At 41.5% G+C, this 18,972-nt stretch overlaps 1 protein-coding gene across 10 annotated transcripts in view; it reads left to right on the top strand.

The window, feature by feature from the left end:
• The window catches only part of TBCK (TBC1 domain containing kinase), a 181,165-nt gene that overhangs the window by 121,271 nt on the left and 40,922 nt on the right, over window positions 1-18,972 (top strand). For 9 of the 10 annotated variants that reach the window (XM_043545291.1, XM_007054394.4, XM_043545292.1 and 6 more), the window contains one exon: window positions 596-771. In XM_043545291.1, coding sequence (XP_043401226.1) covers window positions 596-771 — 176 coding nt within the window. Of the gene's footprint in view, window positions 1-595; window positions 772-15,176; window positions 15,328-18,972 lie in introns of those variants that run through there. The other variant, XM_043545295.1, reaches the window with a different exon arrangement.

The raw sequence follows: 18,972 nt of genomic DNA, 5'->3' as shown, positions 1-18,972 counted from the left end.
CTGTTTTCCAGTAGACAGCATATAATTTTGTCAAAAATAGCAGGCAACACAAAGTTCAAATTCAAGTTCAAAGTCAAGTTTCACTGGACTCTTTCAATCTGGGAAGTAATAGCTTTTAACAACTGTAACCATGACAAAGAGGACATTGATTTTTGGACCAGCTGAAAGTTCATGCATCATGTAGATAGATGTTGCTTGACTTGCTTTCCATTGTACATCTACATTTATGAGCATTTTCGTTTACAGTATGCCAACAAATTTTACTGAAGAATCTTTACTATATAAGTAATTCTATTAAAATATCCCTATAGCTTCAGTTGGTTATGGTACTTTTTCACTTCCTGTCTTAAACAGTTGTATAAATGTAACTTTGCTGCCACTTTACATTCCTGAGGTGGCGGCATTTCAGTGGTGGATAAAATTAATCCCTATATAATTTGTCTGTAAAGTCTCTTGGATGTCTTTTGAATAAAAATTAACTAAATAGTTACTAAAAATTGAAGATATGTTTTCAGCAGTTGTTTCACTGGTCTAACTTTCTGATTTTACTAACTTTCACATCTGGGTTTTTGCTTGTTTTTCAATCCTTGGTCAGAAATTGACATTGAACGTTGTGTCCGTGAATCAGTCAACCTTTTTTGCTGGACCCCTAAGAGTGCAACATACAGGCAACATGCACAGCCTCCAAAGCAAGCCAGTGAGGGCAATGGCTCAAGAGGTTCAATGTCCTGCTTCACAACAGATTATCAGGATGCACCTAAAAGTGACCTGGTGAGTGTTTTAGGATTATGCTTTCCTGGCTCCTTGAGAAAAAGGTGTAGTGTTAAGGGTAACACTACAAAAAAAAAAAACTTTATAAAGAAAATCACACCTCTGTTGTTATTATCTGTTGTTATATTGTAATTCAGGTTTGGCTTCTTTTAATGCAATACTGTGTTATTATTCATTAATAAATATGTATATTGTTAGCTCCTAAAGACCTCAAATATGTTGGGATCTCATTGTGCTAGTCATTATGTATACACATAATAAGTGACAGTGCCTGCCTCTAAGAATTTGCGGTCTAAAATACAGAATCTTTAAATGTAATATTTTAAAATGCCTTAGATCTTCCTAAAATAGGTTTTCTGGAAAAGGTGTATTATGAAGGTCTTATGTTGATCATACAAGATTGGCAGTATTACAACTTGTGAGTTAGTGAAACTAGAAATGAGTTGCACCGATTATCCTAACCAACTGACAAGAATGTGTGTGTAATAAACTGTTTGTATATTAATTGATTTCTTTCTACACTTTGTATTGCATTTAGTGCCCATAAAAGTGAGGGATTAGTGGTGTTGGTTTGATCTAACCATAGTGCAGAAAAGGGATGTGTTAAAATTCTCCACTTTGCTTTGCCAGTGCACTTCAATCCTTACTTGAAACATCCTTACTCTTTTGTTGTTGGATTTCCTCAAGCAGAGACTAATTGTTCTGAATGGTTTTGTGATGTGACCAGATGAGACTACACCTATCTCCTTTCCCCTGATGACCCAAGATAGATTTTAACTCTCCATAGGTGAAAAGTATTGCTTAACCTGACATCTCTATAATCATGGTTTTCATGACTGATATTGTTACAGTCCCAATAACGTTTGTGGTTACAAAACCCAACATTTTTCCCTTCAAAGAGCACTCATATGAGTGGTGAGTGAAAAGTGTGTACTTCTAAGAGAGAGAATGGTGGTTTACTTGATTAAATATTTTATTGTTGGAGTATGTGCCTCAATAGTAAAAATGGAAAGGGGACGACATTGGTGTGTGTACTGGATCCAATTGGGTATCACCCTTATTTTCCTCTGCTATGTGAATTTTTTTTCCCACCCCAATCGTGGCTTTTAGTTTCAAAGTCCTCGCGTACCTGCTGCGTATATGTCTATGTACTTCCTGTCCTACATAATGAGTAAGACCTCGTGACCTTCCCTACAAGGTAACCAAGTGTCATTCTAGCACATTTTACAAATATGGTAATGCAGAAGTTGCACAAATTCATTTCAAGCAGAGCTAGGAGTAGAGCCTGAGGTCTCCAATACAGAAGACCAAGTCTCTTCCACTCAGCCTGCTGTTCTGCCAAATCTGTGGGGCTGGGAGTCCTGCCTGCAACTGCTGCTCCAAACACCTGGAACTGTTGAAGGTTGAGAGGTGTGTTTTGTTTTGAGGAACAGTTTATTGCAGTGAATGAAAACAGCTCCTTGTGGGAGGCAGTGCCTTCCTCCCCACCTGTACATGTTGAACCTTCTGATTTTTGCTCTGGTTTTGATATCAGGGTGATCTTTTAATTTTTGTTTCAGTACCATTTTGATCCTAAAGCTGCTGTAAGGAATGTGCCAGTAAAATTATTTTATCTTGTGCCAGGACATCCTCCTACCCCATCTCCACTCTTTCGGCTCTGTATAGCATTTTATTTCCATAACAGAGTATTATCAAGGGCCTGTCTGCAGGACTATGAGCAAGCTCTTGCTACTGAAGAAGAATAGTGAAGGGAGTAAAGTTTCCTTGAGAGGGTCAGGAAACTTTGCACTAATGCAAGACAGACTGTGGTCACTTTTGATTGCTTTTTCCATCTGGCATGTCACGTTACAGTTGCTGTTCAAATCTTGTAAGTGAGCAGATCTTGGGTAATAGTGTGTGAATGAGTCCCTGTGTTTTCTGTTACATTTTTTCACAAAGAATAGATTTGTATTCTGTAGCAATTTTGCTTGGCAAAAATCATTTCCAGATGTTCCCTTGTAGCTTCTCTTACTCTAGCCTGATAATTATTTCATTGTCAAATATGCCACCTTAGATTAAGGACATCGGGCTATTTTAAACTTTCCTTCTTCAGCAAATGCTCAAATCTCCTGTTGAGTTTTGCAAAAGATTTTAAAATAATTTGAATCTGTATCACATCTTGAATCAGAATTTTTGCAGAGCTGGCATTGCAGTTGCTTACACAAAGTGCATTATTATTCAGTAAGTTATGTTAGGCAATTAGAGTTGCTTCCATCTGTTCTTTCTTAACCATTCAGAAGTCAAGGCAATGAAGTGTGTGGCTTAAATGTACCTTACTATCGCAAATAGGTTTTTCAACCTCATTATCATCCTCTGACAAGCACAAATATTTCAATATTTTTGTTTTACGTTGTAATACAAAAATGAAGGATGGAACTTCTATAATCTCTTTACAAAAGTGAAAAGCAAAATATAAAACTGAAGAGGAGCGACACATTGGCTTAGCCCTTGTGGACTATAATCTTTCACAGTAATAACTTAATAACAGGAGCTCCAGCTGCTTATTTCTCGTTATAGTTATTAAGGCTACAGTTGGGATTAGGGTTCAAATACCAGTAGGTTTACAGTTTCTTCAAACTGTTTTTTCCCTAGGCATGGCAGCACTACTTTAAAAGTCCACATTTCTGCATTTTGGTCAGTCCTCTGCTCTGAGATGGAAGAGTGCTTAGCATATCATAGTCATGGGATCTGCTTCTTTAAGTTGAAGAATTCATCCCCTGCTCAGGTCATGAAGTATTTGGCTGTGGAGTCACATCAGTGTGTTTTGGGCACTTCCCTGTAATATAATTGAGCTCCTAAGGATGATATCTCTTTATTTCTGAAATATCAAGGTGGCCATGTTAGTGGTCCTCACTTGAGCTACAAGGGTTTTAAAGACCGGGTCTTTATCCATTTAACTTCAATATTTTATTTTCCATTAAGGTAAAATAGTACTGAGAAACATGGAAAAATTAACTACCTGGAGCAGTTATTTCACATGTTATAAGACTTCTACCTTTTACTCAAACCCAAACTCCAAGAAGAAACACAAATGGCATACTTTGGGCATTGGCCAGACACTGGAGATGTACTGTACTTCAACAAAACTGAACAATTTAGAAAAACTGCTGACTTATTGATAAGCTTCCAGCTGAAACCGAGGAAAGAATTCACTAGGGTTCTATTTCCAAATGGATATGTAATTGTGTCAGGGAGATGTACAAGGCTAAGGGACCTTCTGACACACCATGTACTCTTCCAGATCAGTTATGATATCCTGGACTGAATAGTCTCGAAGACCTTCAAGGCCCAACGTTCTTAAAACACTACATACTCAATGTCCAGGACTCAGTAATTTGCAGTAATGTGCAGATAACCTGTGTCCCCCTTCCCTATTCTGCTAGACACAATCTCTTTTTTGCTCTCTGTTCATTAACCACAACTGGTTGCTTCCCAAAAATAAAGGATGTAGAGACTTGCATCTCCAAAGAAAATGTTATCCTAACAGTCCTTTTCTCTTTTCTGAGATGGCAATGATCTGACCCCTTTTATTTTTGAGAAGGTTTTGTTTTGAATTTTTTCACCTCAAGTGTCTGCTGTTCACTGACAGAGTTATATTCTCATGCAAGGCTTTGTCCAGTATGTTTATCCATAGTGTACATAGTTACGATCATTTCAGTAATTTTCACATCAATGTAATTGTTATAATAAAAATGTTCCTGTAGCACATTTGTTTCCAATCTGAGGAGTTGCAGCCACTTTCCCCTTTCCTTATGGCTAGATGGGGGTGGGGGAGTGTCTTGAACCATATGGGAGAGTGTCCTGACAATTTTTTTGGCCTGTCTTAGGAAAGGACACTGAAAGAGACTGGCTTGTTTAGGCTAGCAAAAAGAAGTCTGCAAGGAGATATGATTGTTCTCTGTTAATACATTAGGGAGGGTAAATACCAGGAAGGATGAAGAATAAATGGATATAAACTGGCCATGAACAATTTTCTAATCTTCAGAGGAGTGAAGTTCTTGAACAGTCTCCCAGTAGGTGTTCTGGGGGTAAAATACGTAATTTAGGTTTGAGAGAGAGCTGGACAAATGTATGAGTTTGCTTGTATGACGAGGTTGCCTGTGATAGTAGAGGGCAGAGCTCAGCAACCCTGCAAGCTCACTTCTGGTTTGTCTTATGGTCCTAAAAGCTCATGCTTCAGAGCTTCAGCTGGCCACCTGCAGGAGTCAGGAAGGGATTCTCTGCTCCATTTAATTCTGTTTATCTCCTCCTTCTGAAGCATTAGGGATGGCTATGGCTGGAGATGAGACAGTGTCTGAGAGGGGCTCTGAGGTGAACATTCTTTCTCAGGCTCTTGTCTGGCTGGTTCTTGCTCACATGCTGAGGATCTAATAGATCGCTCTATGGGGGTTGGGAAGGCATTTCCCTGCACATCAGATTGGCTATGAGCTTGTTTTTCATCTTTCCCTGCAGTGTATGTATGGGTGTATGTCACTTGCCAGGATGATCTGGGTATATCTCACTTAATCACTGGTGTTGAAAGCCTTAACAACTCACCCTTTTGAACCTCTGACTTCAATATCGGCATTCTGTCCCTCCAACCAAACCTGTTTTCTGGTCACCATTACATTTGCAAAGCGAGTGTCAGGGGTGGCAACGTCCTCCATGCATGTTCCACAATGCCGAAGTGGTGCTGAGAACTCCACAATCATTTCTCCCCAAAGTTCACTCTTTTTTCCATGCCTCTCAGGAGATTATTCTTCCCTTGTTCTGTCCCAGGCCACAGCATCCGGTCGAGAAGCCGTGATACAACTTGGGCATCAGAGGAGCACTAAAGAATTGCACTAAACGTACAGAATCCACAAGAAGGGCAGACACACTGTCTCCTTTCATCCAAAGTGTCAAGGACTCGGAGCTTTCAAGCTATCCATTGCTACGTGGCTCAGACTGTGCATCCTGGGCGCCTATAAGGGTATCAAGCATCCCTGTTCCAGAATAAATCAAAGCACATTCCAGGAGATCTATAGAAACCTCATGGGATGAACAAGCAAGTGCTTCCACCACTGAGATATGCAGAGCACCACATGGGCATCGACTAACATGTTTATCAGACACTATAAAGTGGAGTTCCAGTCATTTGCAGAGGCCTTCTTTGGCAGGAAGGTGCTACAGGTGGTGGCCCAGTATTGCCTTTTGACTAACATTAGTGGGTGGGATTCCTTTTCTAGCTCATTCTATTTATTTTTTCCTTATCCCTCCCTACTTCTGTTTCACTGCTTACTACTTCCCAGACATAACAGAGTTATGGCAGACGCTGGGCTGCAGAGTGGAAAATTTCTTACCAGATAATTTCCTTTCTGCTAGTAGCATCTCCCACAATTCTACCCAGCCTGCATGGCTCTTAAGCCAAGGGGTCAACTTTGCATAGTAATGTCCAAATAAAGACTATTGCCTGCTGTACATGGTTAATAAGTTGGCATTTGATGTAAATCTATTTCTACAAGTTTCACCCGGCTTTGGAATGACTCACCTGGCGACAAAGGAGACGTGGCCAGCACACACTGTGCTGCAGCTTTGATCCACTTCCGGAAACTTCAGTGTGTTGGGGAGCAGCCCGGACATAACAGAATTGTGGGAGATGCTGCTAGCAGAAAGGAAATTATTGTGTAAGGAATTTTCCATTCTCTGTTTTACGGAAGGGGGAAGCTGAGGCATAGAGCTTGTAACTTGCTCAAGGCCACAGAGAACGCTATTGTTAAAGCCATGACCAGATATTGGGACTACTTGATTCCCCATCCAGTGCTTAAAGCACTGAACCACATTTGTTGTTGAATTATTATTTGTATTATCGCAACATCTAGCATACATATATTTGTATTACCTAGACGTGGACCAGAACTCTATTCTGCTAGGTGCTGTACAAACACAGAACAAAAAGGGTCCTGGCTCCAGAGAGCTTACAATTGAAATATAAGAGACAACACAGGGATACAGACACACCTGGGAGTACAAGAAAGCAATGAGTCATTGGTCAGCATGAAAGGCAGTGGTCAAAGCACACTTGCAGCCTCACTGTTGTCAAGCTTTTTATAGGCATCATGACAAAGCAGAGTGTTGAGGGATTTTAAGGAGATGATGAGATAGCTTTCTGGATGGTTACAGGAGTTCCCCCTGAGCGTGATGGGTAGTGGGGTTTTCCCCTGACGGTGCTTGTTTGAAAATGTAACAAGTGAGAGATGGAGGCTGGCATCCTTGGCCAATTGAAGGCAGGAGTTGACCTCTCCATAGCGAATGAGAGATGATAGGTAAGGTAGGGATAGATGAGCCTTGAAGACCCCTGAAACTGAAGACAAGTTGCGGGTGTTCGATGCGAAAGAGAAGGGGAAGCCAATGGAGGGATGCAAAGAGATTATAATAGCTTTTTTAAAACTGTTCCCTCTGGTAGTAAGTGAACAAGGGCCTTCTTTGCAGAGGGCTTGTCCATATAGACAGCTTTTGCTTGCCTGTGTTCAGTCAGCACAAGGAGATCCAAAACTAAGAGAACAGTAGGCATGCGTGAAATAGTCTGGTAAGACATTTTTCTTAACCTCGAAAAAAGTTCCACTGTCTGAGCCAAAGTACTGGTTTTATCAGAAAAGCCTCTTTGATGTTGCTCCACAATTCCTTTCACACCCCTAAAGGACTCTGGATTATACTAGATTTATACTGGAACTCTCTTATTTTTATATAATTCTTTTCATGCCATGAGCTGTATTTCCCCTGAAGCCAGCAATAGACTCAGCAATCTACCAGTGCCAGGGAGTTAAGCAAATGTTTATGCTATGTAACACAAAAGAGAAAAAATTAGTATTGTAGTTTCAGCTGCTTTCCTTTTTGTTGTTTTTATTTTTCCTTCTCCCTCCTAACACATGTTGTATTTTATGTGGAGTGCTTCAGTATGAGGGCTGTGTCCCTTCTGAAACTGAAGGGAAATCAGGCTTTCCAGGTACTACTGCAGCATACTAGTTTACCTGTACATTCTAACATGGTAAAGACTTATGAATATACTCAGTTGTTTTAATGATTATGAGAATATGAATAAAGTGGACAATTGTACCATGAGGGAGCTATTCAATAGGAAGGTGTAGTCTATAAACATGTTCATTTTTATGTACTGTAGTTTTTACTGGCAGACTTCCAGTCATGCGGGTATGGAAGTTAGTGTGTCTAGTGATCATAAGAGGCACCTGGGGAGTTTAGACTCCTAAAACCAATTTAGTCTGTCACTGGCCAGCAGGAGTCATGTTAGTCTTCAAGTAATGTTTCTAAAAGTTCTTTGAGATCTTTAGATGAAAGGTATATGTAAGTACAAAGTAATGTTGTTGTTCTCTTAATCCTAGGGCCATCTTTCCTTTGACTTCCTCACCTACCTTTCGTAATAAGATTTGCTGCCAGGGAGAATTTGCTGCCATTGCCAGTAATGGGGCCAGATTCTAATCTTCAGTGTACAGCACAATCAGTAGTGGATTTCAGAAAATCCAGTGTATTGCAAATCTAGCTCTTACAAACAAATTTCTCATGACCCCTCCTAACTGCCTTTCCACTCCCTGAAACAAGGCACTACTTCTGCAGTATGCTTGTTTCTCCACTAACCTGGTCTCCAGTTTCATAATGACATTTATCTTTTGAGGTTGGGTGTTTAGGAGTGGGAACAGATGGAAAATGGCACCCTTGATGGAAAAAACACAGGCTTTATTATGACTTTTTAAAATTTCAGTGTTTAATTCTAAACACTGACTGTCTCGTCATGTATTTGTATTTTTCTTTAAGCTGCTTGACTTGGTCTCTTGAGTGCTTTTTATTGACTATCCAAATATTTGCATAGTATATGTCAGAATGTTACAGTACTTTGGTTACCAATAAAATTAGAAGTGTTTGCCCCGGGTAAGTATTTTTCTCCCCAAACTATCAGCTGGTAAAATTAAACCTGTTTTTTACCCTTACTTAACTTTCTTGTTAGTGTCATATAATTGCAACTGCTTTAAAAGGCTCAGAAACCTACCTCTTCCCTAGACGTCCCAAATATGTAGCTTAATCTTTTACTCTTTCAACCATAAAACATGTTTCTACTGAGATATTATCTAAAAAGGAGAAAGAAATGTGTCCCCTTTCAAGAGGATGCAATATGGCCTCAGATGGAGTATCTACCAAGCCTACTTTCAGCTTAGGTACAGCTTAGCCTTTTAGTGTTAGTGTAGCTTAGTTATTTTATTGGTTTGTGGGTCTTTTATTTGACTAAAGGTGACCTTTTTTTCCCCTTTCAAACACCTCTTCCTTCCCCACCTCTCTTCTTGGGGGCTGTTGTCATTGCCGTCACCATGGTATGCCAGGATCCCCAGGCTTGAAGAGCTGCCACCTGCCAGGAGTTCATTTCAGTTAGTGATGGATGTTCTAGGTGCCTCCACTGTTTGAAAGAGACCCACATACCTAATAGTGTAACATGTGCACATCTTTTAAAAGCAAATCTAGAAAAAAACAGGAAAATCAAATTTAGACCCCTCATGAGGGAGCAAGCCCTGAGGCCAGCCTCTGATCCAGGTTCAGAGGAACCTATACAATGGCTTTTGAATGTACTTCAGTGCTCCATCCAATACCAGGTCCTGCTCACCGAGATCTTTGCAAGAGGAGGGCACCAAAGGGAACTAAAAGTCTCCAAGGAAGAGAAGTTCTAGATCTCCCACCCGAGAGCCTTTTTCAAAAAAATAATAATTTTGGAGACCTCAGGTACCATTGAGGCACATTCCCCAGGAGCCACTGTACCAAGCATACTTCGGTATCCAATCCATTGTTAGTGCAAACTAAATATGATTGCTCCACCAGCGATTCTAAGCACTCTGCCCTTAAAAAGCTGGTGCTATCTCTGGACCCCTCTGATCTACCCATGATACTTAAACTGATATCCCAGACTGCTACACTGATGCCCCAGAAACCATCAACATCAGACATGTTCCATCCAAGCAGTGTGCTTGGCACCAGCACCATCTTTCAGAGCAGATCAACCAAAGCAGTCGGCACCCTTGGTTTCTATGCAAATTGCGGAGCCTTTAACCTCAGCTCAAGTATGCTCCAGTACTGCCAGAGTTCAGATACTCCAGACACATCTTTGTTTCAGATGAGCTATAGTCTTCATCTCTAATGGTACCAAACATTTGCTGGTACTGAAATATAGTGGCTCACCGAGACCTCGTCTTTCTCCAGTACCTCTCAGCTCCCTGGTACTTATCACGTGGGGCAGGCAGTCATCTTAATCCATATTGTCTGCCCCATCTGTGGTCTGTGTTGAAGATGATTCCTCTGATTCTCAGATTTCTGTCCAGGGATCTCTGTGTACCACAAAAGGGATGTCTCTTCTGTCACCCACCCAGAAAAGAAATTTCCAAGGGAGAAACAATTTTGTGCACTTTCTCGTTGGTTTAAGCAATGCTGGATGTCACCTTCTGTACCTTATGGTTCCCCTCAATGGCCACATTGAGAATTGTGGCTTGCTTATTGCCAGCAGCTCTTGAGAGCTCCTAGCTACTCCTGTAGGGAGCCGAGAAAGACATTTGCCTGTTCCTTCAGTTCTCAACAGCCTCAACCTCAGGAAGAAAATTTTGAGGAACAAGGCATCACAAAAGGATCACAAAGAGGTGACACCTCAAGCAAATATCTCATTGTCATAGCCAGATGAGGCTATAAAGCCTCCATTACCTACTTTCGTAGATGACTTAAGCAGGTTTAGGAGCTGAGAAAGCATATATACTTGATGCTTTCTGCACAAGTAGTGTTACCAGTGAATTAGTTATTTTATACTGGAAACTGCCACTAATATCTGGAAGACTCCTGCCATGGCTCCCCTTCTATTTAAGTGGGCAGTTTTTGTTTCCCCCATCCACCACCAAATTCTTTAGTTGTGGAGGCAGTCAATGAGTGTGGCAGCCAACACCATGCAAAGTCTACCCCTTACAATCAGGACCAAAGTGACTCAATCTGTTAGGTCGTAAGAGTTACTTTTCAGCAACCCTGCAGTTCAGGATCATGAATTGTCAAATTCTAATGACAAAGCACAGTCACACCAATTATGGCGGATTCCAACAGCTTTATTGAACATCTTCCTTGGGAACATTGAGAACTGCTCAAGGCCATCGTAGCCGAAGGTCAGCTTTTAGCAAGAACTTCATTGCAGATCTCCCTAGATGCAGCTAATGCTATGGCTCAATCAGTCTCCACTGTGGTTGTCATGCGTTGAGCATCTGCAGATGTCCAGTTTTCCTAGGGAGGTCCAAAATACTGCAGACGATCTCCCTTTTGATGAACTCTTTTCAGACTCCACGGACAAATTTGTATATCCTTTAAAAAGATCCCACGGCCACACTCAGGTCTCTTGGAATATATATGCCTGCAAATAAAAGGAAATTTAGTAGAGTGCAGCGACCCTGACTAGCCCAATTTTCTAACTATCATAGGTTTACAGAACCACCTAGAAAGAGGCTGAGATATCAGAAGAAGAAATCTCCTACCACAACTAACAACACTACCCAACTGTCATCTTCAACCAAATGACTATTTTGATGGCTGTGTCGAGGGTCTAGAACTTCCCCACGTCAAGTATCTTCAGCTGCACTACCTTCATAGATAAGCTTTCCCATTTTTGACCAGCATGGGAACACGTTGTCGATATACAACACGTTGGAGGTTATAACATCCGGTTACTCCATCCATTTTACCTCCATCTCCCCATCCTATCTCCTAACCCAGTCCCGTTTCAGGGATGCATCTCACAGACTTGCTGAGACATGAATTCATCTCTTTCCTAAGCATAGGGACCACACAACCAGTTCCAGTCCAGCGCAGAGGGAAGGGTTTCTTTTCGAGTATTGTCTGGTTCCAAAAAAGAACAGGGAATGGAGATCGATTTTAGATCTTAGACTCCACTTCAACCCACTTCAACGGACTGACTGTTTTTAGGGGCCTCTCTAGATGACATAAAAGACAGGGCTTACCTTTCTTCGAATAGGTTTACGATATTATAAAGATTCAAATAAGTCCACAGACATTTTTAAAGAATTGCCTCCAACTGCTAGGGTGCATGGCAGCATGTACCTTTTGGTTACATCTGCACCGTTTCCATGGACAGCTAAAAACAGTTTATACCCAGAACGCACACAGTGTGGACAGGATGGTTTCTGACCCTCGTTGGGTTCTGGACTCATGCAATTAGTGGAAGAACCTATCCAAAGTGTGTGCAGAAATTCTGTTCAACCAATCTACTCTGTCACCATAACTTCAGATGCATCCTTTATGGGATGGTGAGTGCACCTGGCCTCCTGCCCCTCCACAACCATTCAGGGCAAATGGACATCTCTGCGTCAGCCTCCTGGAATTAAGAGCAGTCTGGAACACCTGTCTAGACTTTCTTCCACTCTTCAGGGGCTAATCTGTAAAAATCATGATCATGAACATAGCCTGCATGTTTTACATAAACCGCCAGGGGGAGTGAGATCTCCATCCCTCAGTGCCAAAATAATAAAACTATGGAACTGGTGTATAGCCATCCACATCCTCATCTCAGTCTCTTAACTTCCAGGCATTCATACTACCATGGCTGACAATTTGAGTCAGCACTTCTCCCAAGATTATGAGCGGGAACTTGACTATCAGACACACATTTCTAGCTTTGAGGTTCCCAGAAATGGACTGCTTTGCAACTTCTTCCAACAGAAAGTTCAAGAAATTCTGCTCGAAGGGAAGACTGGGTCTTTAGTCCTTGGATTCTTGGACACAGGGCCTCCTCTACATATATCCACCCACACCCCTCCTCTTAAACAAGATCAAGCAGGACAAAGTCAGGTTCCTTCTAACTGCATCGATTTGGCTGAGACCTTTACCTGATTTATCTTGCTTCTTGACGAACTTTACTCCTCCCAACCATTCCCCATCTGCTGTTGCAGAATTCCAGTCAGACACTCCATCTGAGCATTCTTTGACTCAGAGCTTGGCTCCTCAGTGGTTCTCAGGGATAGAGATTTTGTGTTTGGCAGAAGTACGACGGGTAATATTAACCTGTAGGAAGGTATTTATGTGAAACACCTTCAGAAATGAAAATGATTTTGCCCCTGGTATGTCTTTTTACAGTTTTTGCCTGTTCATTCTTCCCTCTCCATGGTTCTTGATTATTTGTTGGAATTAAAAATGTCAAATCTTTCCATGAGTTCTATCAAGGTTCATGCAGTGGCTATCACAGCCTTTCATTCATCTGTAGAGGGATTCTCAGTGTTTGGCCACCCCATGACAGCAAAATTCATCAAAGGGTTGACCAACCTTTTCCCTTAGATTAGAGATACCACCCCTGTAACGGATTTAAACTTGGTCCTTAATTGCCTTAATGCTCCCTTCATTGGCTACCTCTTCCATACCTTCACCTGTCTATGAAGATGGCTTTCTTGGTGGCCCTCCCTTCTGCTCAAAGAATTGGTGAAATGTGAGCTTTAATCCTCTCTTTACAGTATTCTTCAGAGAAGAAGTTTTGTTGCAAACACATCCTTAGTTTTTTACCTCTCAAGTATTTTCTCAATTAATCCGATTAATCACCTTCCAGGTCTTTTTTCCACCCCGAACCTGTACCAGACCAAGGAGGAAGCTGCCTCCATTCCTTGTATGTCAGAAGAGTGTTAACCTTCTATCTTGTCAGAACCAATCATTTAGAAAATCTCCCAGACTGTCTTGTTTCATTTGCAAACAGATCCAAATGAGCCACAGTTTCCACTCCAGACTCTCACAGTGCGCGTATTGTCTCTTCTTATGAGGCTCCCAACATTCAACCTCCTTCTAGAGTACTAGCCCATTTCTACAAGATCCCAATCTACTTCTGTGGCACTATTGAAAGATATTCTAGTTTCTGAAATTTGTAAAGCTGCAGCCTGGACCTCAATACACAGTTCCTCCAAGCACTATGGTTTGGTTCATGCTTCCAGATCAGACACTGTGGTTAGCAATGTAGTAATCTCTCTTCAGTGTTAGATCCACTCAGAAGCCCCTTCTTCTCTCCAGGCATACTGCTCAGGAGTTTTGTGAAGTGGAGTACCCATTGGAACACTACTCAGAGAAGGAGGGGTTACTCCACCTTCTTCAGTAACTGGAGCTACTTGAGCTGTGTGTCCTTCTGGATGCTCCACATCCTGGCCTCCTTCCCCTCTGCTTCAGGGTTTCATTTTGCAGGATTTCAAGGAAGAGAAGGAACAAATGGTAACTGGTATAGTGGAGAATAAAAATATGGGACCTAATCTTTCTCTCCTCCCATGCCTGGAACTCATTGAAGGAAGGAGTTGTATGCTGGAGAAATGAAGGATCAGGTCTGTAATAATACATTAAACATGCACAGCCAAGAAATGTTGATGGCAAATATTGAAAGAACTAAAATAAAAATATTCATCATGATTGAGCTGAATGGGTTATGTCATTCTCTGAGCTTCCTGTGTAATTTGGTCGTAGCTGGTTACCACAGCGATAACAGTCTCTGACCCACATGCAGCACAAGAAAATATAGTATCAGGATGTTAGAAAAGCTTTCCAGAATCCAAAAAGTGTCTCTGGCCAATAAATTGCATGCCCATCCACACTGAATTTTAATTATGGTCACAGGTATAGTTTAGCTTGTGGGCTCTGCTAAATGACAAGGGTGGTTTTTGCCACTTATCTTGGTTAATGCTCGTTGACTAGCTGCTAATTACTGGATGATCTGTTTCCCAGCTGCTGCCCAATTGCTAGATTAATTTATCTTATGTCCCCTCTTGGTGATATGACGCTGTGTGGATCTCACTGTGTACCACTGCAACTGGAGCAAGATCCTGCAGACGTTTTAGCTGGGTTGGTAGAAGGAAGGTAGTCTCCTTTCTGCTTTCTTGACCAAGCAAGTAGTAGGTTTGTCGTAAGTAAAAGTCATTCTGTGGCATATCTTGGGCTGGACTTGCCAGTTAGAGTGAATTGTTTCTCTATGGCATCTTCTAATGCTATAACTCTCTGAAGATGTCCAAACAGCTTTGTATGCTTCTTTTTTATCCCTTGTTTTTGCAGCAATAAATTCTACTTGTTTCTCTTAGAACTGAGAATGTTCATCATTAAAGCCTGAGACACATTAAGAAGAAAAATAATTAGAGGTTCTTGTCCTGAAATCAAATAACTTGGTAGTGTTAGCTGTGTAATCCTTTGACTAATAGCTGTTGGGCACGTTCTCCATTCTGACATATTGTTTAATTACAAAATTAATTTTTTTAAAGTGCATTACTTTTGATAACGACTTACTAAATAATTGTTTAGTGCTTTTTGCACTACAGTGTATAACTTTATTTCATGTTACTCTCCATCCACAGGTATTGTACAACAAACCGTGAAACACTGAAAATAGTGTGATTTTTTTTCTCTGACATTTGTTTTAAAAGAACAGTTAGAAATATGTCATGAACACCACATAAGAAAATATGCCCATGGGAACCAACAGATAGCATACTTGTGTAAGCCTGTTGGAAGTGCCAGATTCAGAACTGGATGCATAGTTGTTTAAGGAATACAAGTTTCTTACATTTGAGCATTAACCCTGTCTATTTTTTTGAGAGACATCACTACTAGAAATAAATCTTTTGGCAGCTAATATGTGTGTGTGGCGCAGTTTCCTGAGTATGACAGTTTTATTTTATATTTGATTAAAGAGGCCATATTTTTATCATAAAAGTAGTAGTCTGTGTCTACAAAAGGAAAACGAGAAGAGCACCACAGTGCCTATTAGGTTTCGTTTTAGTTCAGAAATAATTCACTGAGTAAATCCACTGGGTGTGCTAAAAATATGCTTTAAGATTAGAACTGGTTATAGAATTTGCCTTCAGCTTTGCTCTACTTCTGGTAAGCCAAGTTTGATTCCAAAAACAGACCTGGTCCATTTTTGTTACTTTCTGTTGTGTACTGATAGCATAGTAAAATATTGGAGATTAACCGAAACAATTTTTTCTGTGTAAGGTGACATGGGAAAATGGCTTTCAGAGTCCTAATAACTGTATAAAAAACACACACACACCCCTCCCCGCACCCCCAAATCAGCCTGGAATAATTTTCTCGTATGCAGCGTATCATCACTAGATTTTGGGAGTCATTTTAGTGAAGACCTAGATTCCTGTCCTAGATATTGCTAGTGTTGTAAAGACATAATAAAGGTGTGGTGGAGCAAACAGTTGAAGTTGGGTAATATGTGGGATATTATGTATAATATAATAAATAAATAAAACCACCCTACATTAAAAGAACAATAAGGTTTCATTTCTCCCATCCCCCCAATGTGCCCCTTTCCCCAGGCTCCATGTTTCCGTTCCTGTGCCCCCTGCAACCTCCCTGTCCCCTTGTCTCAGTTCCACCCTTCTCTTGTCCCAGTCCTCCCCTCGTCCAGCCTCAGCTCCAGATTCCATTTCCAGCATCCTGTGGCTCTGTGTCCTGGACCTGGCTCCTCACCCCTCCCTGCATTTGAGTCAGGCTTTTTCTGCCTTCTCCTGCTTGGTGTCTAAGTGCCAGCAGGATGAGCACTGAGAGCATGGAAGATACAGTCTCCCAGTTCTCAATTTCTTTGCTTGATGCCACAGCTAGCCTTGTGCAGTCAAGAAATTGCAAGGAAAGTCCTGCTTATCCCCTGTACCCCCAGGATTAGGCATGCTCAGTGCAGATGAAATCTTCAGAGAATTTAGCTGTCAATCTCTAACCAGTCTCTGCTAAACACATGGCAACTGAGATTTTCAGGGGTTTATAACTTGGCCAAATGTAGGCAGACTTTCACAGGGATAGTAAAAGGCACATCCTGCAACAGCAGGCAGTGGTGCTAGAACTACGGGTACTGGGGGCTTCCGCAACCCCTTTCTTGAAGTAGTAATAACACTAAATGTATGGTTTCCATCATCAGCACCCCCCACTATGAAAATTGTTGCAACACCCTGAGACCAGGGCAACCCTCCTTCCAAATTTCAACTCCCTGCTCAAATGGATGAAGGCATTAGAGCTTCTCAACAAAACGGTTGTAAAAATTGGTTAACATGGGCAAAGCAATGTATTTCTCCCCCCTCCCCCCCCCGCAACCTCATTCTGAGAAACCCCTGAGCATGTTTTTCTGAAATTTAAAAAAAATAAATCAGCCTGAGGCAGACATCCAGCATGGAAAACTTTGTCCTGAATGGTGAAGTTTTACTAAGTTATAAGTAAATGAAAATAGTGTCTTAAAATGGAAAATGTTGAACAGTCTTTACTCTCGAGGCTTTACTAGCGCCATATACAAACATGAGGTTGTGAGATATACATTTCTATTACCGTAGTTTGGGGATTACTACATTACAAGTAATCCCATGATTGGGCCAATAAAAATTTTTCTCTAGCAACCCACAACAAACTGACAGGGAGAACACAGAAAAGTCTCTTAACCAAACTTGGAATTTTAATTTGTAGTGTTTTAAAAAAATCTTTTTCTGAATATGAGAAACAATACTTCCGCTTATTAGGACCACCCCTTTTATCTTTTTAAACCTCTAATGAGCACTCTGTAATTGAATTTTTACACTTGAATTGTTACAGTTGTTATATTATTACATGTGGTAATAGAGAGAGCATGCACTGCATACCATGCTAGATGGGAGTGAATCAATAGATCACTCTGGTTCCAAGTATACCAGGATAGAAGCTCTTCGTAAAAATCAGGTTAGGAAAAATCTACTGGGTCAACCAGGTCCTTCTCCTGCCATTGCAGGATGGGTCCTTACGCTATATTTACATTCTCTAATTTAAAATGTCTCAAACAAATGGGACTTCCACTGCTTCCTTAAAGCTAAATAGATTTTCAGGATGTTAAGAGTAACAAGAAGGGTTTTCAGGTATGTTAGCAACAAGAAGAAAGTCAAGGAAAGTGTGGGCCCTTACTGAATGAGGGAGGCAACCTAGTGACAGAGGATGTGGAAAAAGCTAATGTACTCAATGCTTTTTTTGCCTCTGTCTTCACGAACAAGGTCAGCTCCCAAACTACTGCCCTGGGCAGCACAGCATGGGGAGGAGGTGACCAGCCCTCTGTGGAGAAAGAAGTGGTTCGGGACTATTTAGAAAAGCTGGATGAGCACAAGTCCATGGGGCCGGATGCGCTGCATCCGAGAGTGCTAAAGGAGTTGGCGGATGTGATTGCAGAGCCATTGGCCATTATCTTTGAAAACTCATGGCCATTGGGGGAGGTCCCGGACGACTGGAAAAAGGCTAATGTAGTGCCCATCTTTAAAAAAGGGAAGGAGGAGGATCCTGGGAACTACAGGCCAGTCAGCCTCACCTCAGTCCCCGGAAAAATCATGGAGCAGGTCCTCAAGGAATCAATTCTGAAGCACTTAGAGGAGAGGAAAGTGATCAGGAACAGTCAGCATGGATTCACCAAGGGCAAGTCATGCCTGACTAATCTAATTGCCTTCTATGACGAGATAATTGGCTCTGTGGATGAGAGGAAAGCGGTGGACATGTTGTTCCTTGACTTTAGCAAAGCTTTTGACATGGTCTCCCACAGTGTTCTTGCCAGCAAGTTAAAGAAGTATGGACTGGATGAATGGACTATAAGGTGGATAGAAAGTTGGCTAGATTGTCGGGCTCAACGGGTAGTGATCAATGGCTCCATGTATAGTTGGCAGCCGGTATCAAGTGGAGTGCCCCAAGGGTCAGTCCTGGGGCCGGTTTTGTTCAATATCTTCATAAATGATCTGGAGGATGCTGTGGATTGCACCCTCAGGAAGTTTGCAGATGACACTAAACTGGGAGGAGAGGTAGATACGCTGGAGGGTAGGGATAGGATACAGCGGGCCCTAGACAAATTGGAGGATTGGGCCAAAAGAAATCTGTTGAGGTTCAACAAGGACAAGTGCAGAGTTCTGCACTTAGGATGGAAGAATCCCATGCACCGCTACAGACTAGGGACCTAATGGCTCGGCAGCAGTTCTGCAGAAAAGGACCTAGGGGTTACAGTGGATGAGAAGCTGGATATGAGTCAACAGAGTGCCCTTGTTGCCAAGAAGGCCAATGGCATTTTGGGCTGTATACGTAGGGGCGTTGCCAGCAGATCGAGGGATGTGATCGTTCCTAAACTCTGCAGTATAACCATTTGGTTATAAATAC

This window comes from Chelonia mydas, chromosome 4, assembly GCF_015237465.2.
Source record: "Chelonia mydas isolate rCheMyd1 chromosome 4, rCheMyd1.pri.v2, whole genome shotgun sequence".
In the NCBI taxonomy this organism is placed as follows: domain Eukaryota; kingdom Metazoa; phylum Chordata; order Testudines; family Cheloniidae; genus Chelonia; species Chelonia mydas.
This window is presented reverse-complemented; position numbering and strand designations above follow the sequence as displayed.